This window comes from Lactuca serriola, chromosome 2 (assembly GCF_051521515.1).
Source record: "Lactuca serriola cultivar US96UC23 chromosome 2, Lser_US96UC23_V15, whole genome shotgun sequence".
NCBI classification, from domain to species: domain Eukaryota; kingdom Viridiplantae; phylum Streptophyta; class Magnoliopsida; order Asterales; family Asteraceae; genus Lactuca; species Lactuca serriola.
The window spans coordinates 23631546-23642210 of record NC_136409.1 but is presented as its reverse complement, the minus strand read 5'-3'; the positions used below and the strand labels follow the sequence as shown (position 1 = coordinate 23642210).

The 10665-nt window shown below is 31.3% G+C and overlaps 1 protein-coding gene and 1 non-coding gene across 2 annotated transcripts; both read right to left on the bottom strand.

Moving 5' to 3' along the window:
- Positions 1-3537: 3537 nt before the first annotated feature.
- LOC145090249 (GDSL esterase/lipase At5g42170-like) lies at positions 3538-7181 on the bottom strand. The gene is made up of 5 exons (XM_079028553.1): positions 6867-7181; positions 5507-5637; positions 5146-5379; positions 4701-4956; positions 3538-4522 (listed from the first exon to the last, which is right to left on the bottom strand). The coding sequence occupies exons 1-5, from the start codon at positions 7111-7113 to the stop codon at positions 4329-4331; spliced, it is 1062 nt and encodes a 353-aa protein (XP_078884679.1). The 5' UTR covers positions 7114-7181; the 3' UTR covers positions 3538-4328.
- Positions 7182-9733: 2552 nt separating this feature from the next.
- Positions 9734-9821, bottom strand: TRNAS-GCU (transfer RNA serine (anticodon GCU)). Its single transcript has one exon. It is a non-coding gene; the product is annotated as a tRNA-Ser (tRNA).
- Between the last annotated feature and the right edge of the window lie 844 nt (positions 9822-10665).

Sequence of the window (10665 nt, the reverse complement as noted above, 5' to 3'; positions counted from 1 at the left end):
ATAAAAGGTACTCTCCCTTCTTCTTAGAATAGAGAAACTTTTATCTTTCTGCCTACTTGATTCTTCTTATTCGTTCTGCTATTGATTTAAACTCCTTTAAATCAACTAAGAATTATGTTTAATCTCATAAGTGTAATCATATTTACTTAACCTTAGTAAATCATGACGAATATCTTTGTTACTCTTGTGGTGGACTTGATCAACACACAACCTTGTGTACTTGATCTCCTAGTCATTCACTTGACACTTTGTCAACGAATTAGTCTAATTTTTTCAAATGTGAAAAATTTTCATTCATCATACAATACTTGTTGCATGACTCCAAGTTTCTGTCCACTTGAAACTTGGTTGATGAGAAACTTTCCCTATTTGGTAAATTCTTGACCTTTCCACAAATAACATTATTAAGAATCACATCCATTCGTTGTAGAAATATGCGAACATCAATTTTTTCATAACGATTTCATTACAAGGAAATAAATAAATGAGTCAAACCAAAATTTATTTTATTTATAAATGCAGCGGAAAACATTTTTGTCCTTACAATACAAAATCAACTGAAAAACTATGTAATTAAATATTCCTAACAACTCTATCATAACTTTCTAAGCTCAAAATATAATCTTCGAATCCATGCGATTGAGATCCATTTTCTTCGTGATTAGATCCATCTTGCTCTTTCATCAAGCTTCCTCTCCTTTCATTAATCCTGCAAAACATTCAAATGCAATCTTATCACACTAAGTATTAAGAATCAACGAATAGGAACTTAATGGAGTTAGATAGTGGATTTTACCTGAAGTACAGCCATACTCTTTGACTCTCCCATCTTCTGGACTCTTCAGGCTTTTAGGGCAGACTTGTATCCAACGCCCTTTATCTTGGCAGCAAACGCAGGTCGGTTCTCCTAGAACGTCCTCGGAAGCATGGTTGGTTGACTTTCCAAACAAATATGCTCCATTGTTTTGCCAAATCATTTCTGATTTAGCAGCAATGAGCATGTAAGTTAGGTCAATGAGGTTTGCGTCATGATCCATCATATAATACTTTCTTTTGAACTCATTATATGATTCAGGGAGTGACTATAGAAGCCAGCCTATAGCCAACTCATCAGGGAATGACGCACCCAACATTATCAACCTATCGATGTGTGATTTCATTCCTAGAACGTGGGCACACACGGGTTTACCATCTTCATGTTTCATTTCCAATAGGGCTTTAGTGACATTGAACCTTTCAATTCTTTGATCTTGTGGGTTAGGGAGAATAACGGGAGGAGGAGGAGGAAGTGAAGCATGATTTCTTGTTCCTCGATGGAATCGTGGAATATCATCTTCATGTGGAATGCTTGTTCCACGGGATTTGGGAAGACCATAGTTGTCGAACTTTGACATCTACAAAACGGGAGAAAACAAATTCAAGTTAGTCGATTTATTGAGTCCTTAGTAAATCACCCAAATGATATACTAAGGCTAGGACCCAACACAATATTCTACAACTCGGGAAAGGGATGCCGTAACCCTAATTGCAGAACATTTGAAGGTAAGTGAATGACGATTCACTAATTTTCCACCATCAAAACGAAAAAGAAATTTTAAGTTTTAAATCTATGGAAACTCCTAGATCCTTTAAGATTCATTGAACATTTCAATGGCATGTTTAAATCTCGATATGCCCCTCTAGTTTGTGACTGGGATGCCGAGGATCACAAAGCGGGTGTGAATAACCATGCAAATCTACATGGTGCCCCCACATGTTATAGTCACCTATTCGGTGTGCCAGTTAACCACACACGCTCCACCGAACTATGACAAACATTGAGTCACCTTTTTCTACCTTTGCTTAGAACCAATTAGTGTGCCGGTTAACCACACGCGCTCCACTAACGTCTTCGCAAGGGCACAAAGTGTAATTTCATGGAATTGCATCAATTCACTTTTGCCTAAAGTAACTAAGATTGGGAATTTTATGAAAGCATTTAGTTACTTTTGTACTTCATTATACTTATAATGGAAGGTTTCTGTCCTATCCCACCCGTTCGGCTAACAACCCTCTACTAGTCAAGAGTGCGGTGGGTAAGAGTGGATACCCATTCAATCGCTATTTTATAGGCAATTTCCTTAAACACCCCTTATAGACCAGCTTCGTGAATGAGGCCTACTAACGGTAAGACTGACTTTTACTCATACATATATATAATGTTAGACCTTTAATGTTATATGTAGTATAGGGTGCATTTTACACTTTTAAAAAAAAAACTAGGTGTTCTAATTTAATAATAACTTTTAATTAAATTGTACACCAAAACTTTATGGATTTATTAAATCTCCTTTAATTATACACCTTAATTAATTAATAAAACCATAAGGGTGTGAGTTGAACTTTTCAAAACTATACTAGGTTTTTAGAATTTAACATTCCTAAATTAAACCTTTTAATTAACTTTTAAATTCCAAAACTTGAGGGCAAGTTTTGAAACATTTCAAAACATTAGGGTTTAGAATTTAAATATTTCAAAAATAAACTTTTTAATCAAAATTTAAATTCCAAAACTTGAGGGCAAGTTTTGAAACTATTCAAAACATTAGGGTTTTAACTATTTGAATTTCAAAAACAAAACTTTTGAGTTCAAATTTAAACTATAAAACCTAAAGGGGAAAAATTGAAACTTTTCACAATGTAAGGATCAAATAACAAATAATATAAAATAAACAATTAATTTCATCATTTATCTATAGTTGACCTAATTTTAATTTCTTGCAAAATAAGTTACCCAATTAATACAAATAATCAAACTTTATCATATAAGGAAACAATTATCTAATTAATTGGTAAATATCTTTTGTTTAATCAATGATATATCCAAAATATGATTAAAATTCGAATTTTAATGATCCATAACAGTTAAGGCAAGTATCCATGACCAAAACAGCAAGAAATCCCGAACATGCCTCTTTCTGACGCTTGAACTCGCCGAGTACCACACTGTACTCGCCGAGTTGAGGCCTACTCGCCGAGTACACTGTGGTACTCGCCGAGTTCATCAGGCAGGGAGGCTAAAATTCGATTTTTGCAACTTGAACAAACACATAAAGCATCAATACAATAGAAAACAATCTAGGCTCTGATACCACTGATGGGTTTTAGCCAAAAGACATCCTATGTGCTCATGCAAACCCTAAAGCTTAGATTTAGGTTTCTCTATTGTACATGCTTTTAATCCAAGACTTAAAACCCTAGATCTAATCAATATAACATATGAATAAGGGTTTAGATCATACCTTGATTGTTATATAGTAATAACAATCTCAATTCCTTCTTGTATTGACTTTAGAAAGCTTAGAGTCACAAATGTCACTCCTCTAATGGCTCACAAACACCAAGAGCAAGAGGATGAAGAAGAGATGAGAAGGAGGCTGCCAAAAATGTGTGGAAACCCTAACCAATTAGTTCCCCACGTTTTTGAGGCTTAAGGGTCCTATTTATACATGTAGGCTATTAGGGTTTTAAACTAGGAAACCCTAATTTGGATGCTTAGGCCCTAAGCAACCCATGGACCCTTTCTTAAAGGCCCTTGGACGATTTCTAATGGGTTTCCCCATAGAATTCGTCCAACCTTAAATAATAAGGTAATCCATAGCCCAATTGCAATTATCTTATAATTACAATTCCAGTCCCTTAAGTTTAATTAATCTTTTTTAGCCACAAACTTAATTCTTATTAATTCTTGACTAATATTAGTTAAACAATATGATTTCTCCTTTAATATATTATTCTCATAATATATTAATAAATCATATTTAATCCTTTCTCTCCATAATTCATCCTATCAAGTTGCTTTGATGAAGGCAACCCAAAAGTTTTAAACCACAAATAAATCATAATTCATCCTTAAAGCCGTAATTTGTTAAAGTTTGGTGGCAAATACAAACTATAGAGTCATGACAAACTTTTTAGAACCTTGGTTTTAAACCACAAATAATGGTAAACCTTGAAGGTATTTAATTAAGGCTTTTCGAATTCATAGTAGGTGTAGTCGATGCATCTATTTAGTGGGATTGATAAAACAATAGACCCGTTTCGTTATTTGCTTCTGCAAAAATAGAGACCTACATGTGGATAATTTTTGTATTATTTCTCCATATCACGGTCGTACCCATAACCATTGGACGGGTTGCCAAATAGTCTGGCTGGAAATCATACTGTGGGGAGTTCAAATAAAATCTTAAATCACCAACACACATCAACTTGTATTCATTTTTTTTTCATAAAACATGGTCCATTATATCTACAATAACAAATTATACCATTATAGAAATCAAATTACCTTAAAACAACTTTTTCATCATATCAGGTAAAACAAGATTTACGAAGATGTCACATCCTTTTTCTGTTGGGTGGAGGCTATCCCAAAAGAAGAAATTAGAGTCGTTGTGGCACGTTCGGGTCATTCGCTTGTTGCACAAGTAACTCGTCTCTAGCTCTCCTGTTCCGCAACAACCTCTATTTGTAACTTCCAATCCTATATAGGAAAACAAAAATGTAAGATGAACAAAAACTTATTGACAATATGAAAAAAAAAATTATCATCGTGTAACACAATAGAACGCGTTATTAATGGGATTCAAGCAAAACTAGATACGACACTATAAATTTAGAAGATTCGGTTCATTAAATAATAAATTTAATTTATGGAATACCATATTGTTGAGGGTTTTCAATGATGTTCATCAGAGGTTTGTAGAAATCTGAGAAGGCAATCCTTGTTTGAGGAAGATTGCTTGCAAGAACTTGGAGCTCTAGTTTTAGCATGCTGTTGAAAAATTGTGCTGCTTTATTGTACTTGTCCACACATATTCTTTGTGCTCCCCCAGCTAGGGTTCTTTCAATTGGTATACAGCCAATTGCAGATGTGCTAAAGACAACTATCCTTCTTGCTCCCAATTTGTGTATTTCCTTCAATTAAATGAAATAACAATGCAAATAATCTTAATATGTAAATTTATGTTCATCGCTAGTATTTATTTTCTCTCTCGGAAAGTATAATCTAATTGTGTTTTTGCATTTCAATTTAAGTTGAATTTATATGAAACTAATTAATACTCGAGACAAAAACAATAATAAAAAATGATGGAGATTTTGTACCTGTAAAAAATTGCTAGCTAGCTTCACCAATTTATTACCATAAGCAGGGACATCATATTGTAATCTTCTCATCGGAAATGTAAAATAGTTTACAAGAAAATCATTGGTTCCTGCTGAAACCAAGAATACACTATTGGTAATCCTATTCATTGCAGCTTCTTGCCCTATGTTCCCCTTAAGCTTCTGAATATATTGTTTGAACATTTCCAATTGAGATGATAGCGACATAACATTCTAATTTTAACATGTTTAAAAAGAATGAAACAAATTAATAACCATAAAATAAATTCACAAACATAAAAGATATTGTATGTTATTTTGGAATGAATTATTACATTTAGAGAATGATGTACATGCATACCGATAATTTGGATGTTAAGGGATCATAACCAGCACCACCAGAAGCAAAACTTACACCAGTTAAAAGATCTTTATGTTGTATGAGAGGGTCTAGATATGCTGGAAGATACTCCTTCACTCCAAATCCCTTCGCTTAGAATTCGAGAAAAGATAAGGGCACTTTTGTTAGTCAAAATCGTTGAAACTACCATGCTCCATGCATATCATTAAAATCCCTTTAACATGTAACGAATCTAAAACCTAATAAAATGACATTATATTCTTGATACATTGTGGTTCGTGTAAATGAGGCATTTCCAATGAAGTATATATCCTAAGTTTAATGGATGGACAAATCAATATTTCACGTTTCTATACAATTTTAAAATTTTGTTCTCCGTTACGTTAAACTCCAAAATGTTTAATGAAATATATATTCAAAAAAAAGTTTGTTTTACCCGTTGTAGTCATTGAGTTCCAATGTCAACTTGGCATCCAATTATGGTTATGCTTAACCCCGTGAATGCCAACTAGGAATTCCTAATCATTCAAACATTCTTTAAACCATGTATTGTAGGTGTTTTAAAAAAACCTATTTTAGTAAAAATACTATTGGACTTGATCGTTTTCACTTTTCATGACAGATGGGGTATCGTTTCTTTGGTGCGTAAACTATAGAGTCATCTCTAGCCTTATCGTGTGCACTTACTGTTTAAACTATAATCACTTTATTATACAAAACCTAGAGATTTACATTATTAAAGAAATGCTTTAAGAGGGGGCTCAGATGCACAACCAAATCAGTGGGTGAAATGTTATATTAATTTGATGATTTTGGCAAGTAATTAATTTTTTTTATGACAATCTTCTTCCTCACAATTAGGTTTATATGAGTGACACAACCTAAACATGTATAAACTACAACATGAAAAAATCCTTTCAAGATCTAAAATAATGATTTGAAAAAAATAATGATTTGAAATAATATATCTTGTGCTCAGTGCTTATAATTATTTTATATGTTTTATCTATTCATGTTGCTAATATGGAGATGTGTGGTACGATTCAAAAATCTTAAAATGCCGTTACAAAAAAAGATTTATGGTTATTATATATATATATATATATATATATATATATATATATATATATATATATATATATATATATATATATATATATATATATATATATATATATATATATATATATATATATATATATATATAAGCTCAAAAAAATAATTGGGCCTCTCAGCTGCCCAATTCCTCCTCCCCCAATTTAAAATAAGAATCATAATTATATTACAATGAAAATCAACATGAAGTCATGAACCACGATGTTGATTCTTTAAACATTAAGACTAAGAGAAAGAGAATTACCAAAAAAGTCAGCGAGTGTTTTCCCATTGGAGAACCTTCCAGTTGGGTTCCCGTTGGTGAAGTCCATTCCGTACGGATGGAAATTAGCCTTGAAAATAGTTTTGATATGGTTATTGTTCCCTTGATCCATTAATGAGTCCCCAAATGCTATGACTGCTTGTACAGAAGCATTTTGTGGTAGAGTTACTGCTCCTTCGATGCAATTTAAGTAAAGAGAAGCATATAGAAAAAATAAAATAACCTTCATAACTTAAAGAATTGAAAATTTATAGAGAAGATGATGCAAAACAAATACCAAAGAAACAAATTTTGGATTTTAACACCAATATGTTGAATTTGGACTATGTAGCAATTACCGTTTTATAAAGAGAGGTCTAACGAACTTCCTTTTCCTTCACGTGAAATGTTTGTTACGATAAATTGTCAAATCGACAAATGAAAATCTATATCGTCAAAAGATTACATCTTGAATTGGGATGGGCCAAGAAAAGTTCGTATTAAAATATTGTTAAACTTTTGATTATGTATTTTTAGCAGCTTAAAGTTTAGCTTTTGCGACGTTTTTGTTTCTTTGGCAAATGACATGATGTTTTGTTGCTTCTTTAGAAACTCACACCTAGGTCACGTGGCTGAAAGCACAAAAATTTACATGCCAAATCTTGCCTTGGTCTCGATCTTTTCTTCCCCTATTAAAAAAACTGTAAATTCAACCAATATCAACAAAAATCTCATGAATACAATCCAATTTTTATTTAAAAAAACAAATAAATTTACAATAGACATAAAATCCCTTCTATTTTAAGTTAACACTACTAGAAAACTAGGTGAATTTCTACGGAAATTAATGAGGGAATTTTTCCGTCGGAAATTAATGACGGAATTCCGATGGAATTGTGACAAACATAAAACCCTAATTTTAGTGATGGATTACTGATAAAATAGACGAAAATAAATTCCGTTGGAAACGACGGAATACTAACGCATTGTAAATGAAGTTCTAAGAAGGGAAAAGTTTTTTAGAAAAAAATCAATTTTTTATTCTAAAACTAATTCACATATTAATTAACAGTATTATTAATTGTATTATTTTTTATTTTTACAATTAAAATAATATATATATATATATATATATATATATATATATATATAATTTAATTTTTCCAATTACTATAGTATAAGTATTTTGTTATTAATATTAGTAATTAACTATTAATTTTTATAATTAAAATATTATAATTATTAACCAAATTGATTAAGTTTATTTATCGGTAATATTAGTATAAAAATAGTTTAGTTACCATTAAAAATGATAGTAATTAAATAATTATTTACTTTTTTTAATTAAAATAATATAATTATTGTTATTAATTACTATTTATGATAGCTATTAGTGTTACAAATAATAATAATAAATAATTACATTAATTACATTAATAATAATAAGAAAATAATAAATTATCAACATAAATGCTTTTTTAAAAAACAAATAAACTTCTTTAATAGTTCTATTATAAAAATAAATCAATCATTATTATTAATATTAGTAATTAAGTAAAAAGATGTATTCGGATACAATGGATATGCTCCGGGACGGAAGGATTCGAACCTTCGAATAGCGGGACTAAAACCCGTTGCCTTACCACTTGGCTACGCCCCATTTATATTATTATTGGACACTAATACTAATAAAGAATAATATTGGTATTAAATGTTCGTCAATTCCAGCCCAACTATCTATAGAAAATCTTTCTTCTTTATTCTTCTTTATAGAATATATTATAGATTCGTGCTAGGATTTTGACATGTGTATATCTAGAATTCAACTGAATTTATTGATCATTACATACAATTCAATTAAGATATTGTATGAAAGTATGATTTCTTCTATTCTCCTTTGAGAATCGGAGGGTTTTTGATTGAGCAGAAAAAGAAGGAGTTTTTTGTCTACCTTACTTTCTTCATTTTTCCTTATATAAATAACTCAATCAAAATGCAATTATCTCGACGAACAAAATGTCTGTTATGCTTAATATCTTTAGTTTGATCTGTCTTAATTCTGCCATTTATCCGAGTAGTCTTTTCTTCGCCAAATTGCCCGAAGCCTATGTTTTTTTGAATCCAATCGTAGATGTTATGCAAGTCATACCCCTGTTCTTTTTTCTTTTAGCCTTTGTTTGGCAAGCTGCTGTATGTTTTCGATAAGATCTTGAATACTATCCTAGAAAATTCATGATTTATTCGAGAAAAATTATAACAATTGATAAGATCAAATAAGTCTGGGAGTATGAACCTTCAATTCAAACAATGAAATTCTTGGCTAGCGGCAATAAATTTGGCTCGCCCCATTTCCCGATTCTAATCCTCTTTCCGGCGAAAGACCTTTTTAGGTTAGGGTCCCTTAGAATATCTAATTGTGGGTATGAAAGTGATTTGTTATAATTAAAGACTCTTATTACAAATTTAAACTTCAGTTGAATTTCTAAACATTCTTTTCTATTTCTAGAATTCATTTCTTGGTGTCAAAATAGGATATGTGATATAAATATGGAGGATCTATTATCTTTTCTCGTTTTTCTTTTTCAAAAAATGATCTTGGAGGTTGTGTAATGCTTACTCTCAAAGTTTTCGTTTACACAGTAGTAATATTCTTTGTTTCTCTCTTCATCTTTGGATTCCTATCCAATGATCCATGACGTAATCCTAGAGGTGAAGAATAAAATAAAATTTTCGTTTTTCTTGCTTGATTTACAATTTTCTTAAGATTTTATTTTATATATTCATATTCCATACGTTTAACTAGTAAAAAAATCATTTAAAAGGGGTTTGCGAAATTTGAAAGAAAAAAAATAGAAAGTCATCAACGAAAACGGAAAGAGAGGGATTCGAACCCTCAGTACGAATAACTCGTACAACGGATTAGCAATCCGTCGCTTTCGTCCACTCAACCATCTCTCCCAATTGAAAAAGATAATTACTATGTTACATTACACATCAAGTAAGGATTAACGAAAGTATTTCTTTCATATTCTTTATCGTTATTATATAATTAGCAATTTCATTTAGATGCTCGAAAGATCCAAATAGAAAGATAAATAAAGCAGACCTTCTTGCTTTTATTTTGTTCGAAGTGCCTTTTGGGCCTGGCCCGGTCAATACCCAGTCGGGCCTTTTTTTGTTCCAACGAATTCCATATATTTATAGGTATAGGAAACATACTCTAAAAAAGATACCCAATTTGGTATCTGTGTAAGAATTTCCATTGTGGGGTTTACATATACTTATCGTTTTTGTTATAATGGAAATTGAAAGGATTAAGAATCAATTAAGTATGTTTTGTAGTTTCTTATGTCATTAGCCAACCCCAATTTTAGATTCAAATCCAAGAATCATTCAAGAATTCTCAGTCAACGAATAGTTAATGGTTCCCATTTGTCATAAATTTTGTGACATAAATTTTGGCTTTTTTGAATGAAAATATACATTTGATTTTTCAATAGAAAAGTTAGGGGAAGTTTTTCGACATTTTATGTTTTGAGATACTATACGATCAATCGAAGGGGTGGTCAAACAAAAGGGGAAAAGGGTTTCTTTTAGAATTTTTATAAATTTAGAAAAAAAAAAAAGATGAAATTAAAAAAGGGATGCAAGTACAATAAACTAAAGTTTAGTAATCCAACTCATAAAATTTTATCTTATTGTGTATCGTTTTGGCGGCAAGGCCGAGTGGTAAGGCGGGGGACTGCAAATCCTTTTTCCCCAGTTCAAATCCGGATGCCAACTCATCAACAAACGAATCAAA

Coding starts and splice junctions, on each gene's coding strand:
- LOC145090249 (XM_079028553.1), bottom strand. CDS start 7,113: ATGAAGGTTATTTTATTTTTTCTATATGCTTCTCTTTACTTAAATTGC. Junction 5,638..6,866: donor AACACTCGCTGACTTTTTTG/GTAATTCTCTTT, acceptor TCGAATTCTAAG/CGAAGGGATTTGGAGTGAAG. Junction 4,957..5,145: donor TAGCTAGCAATTTTTTACAG/GTACAAAATCTC, acceptor ATTTAATTGAAG/GAAATACACAAATTGGGAGC.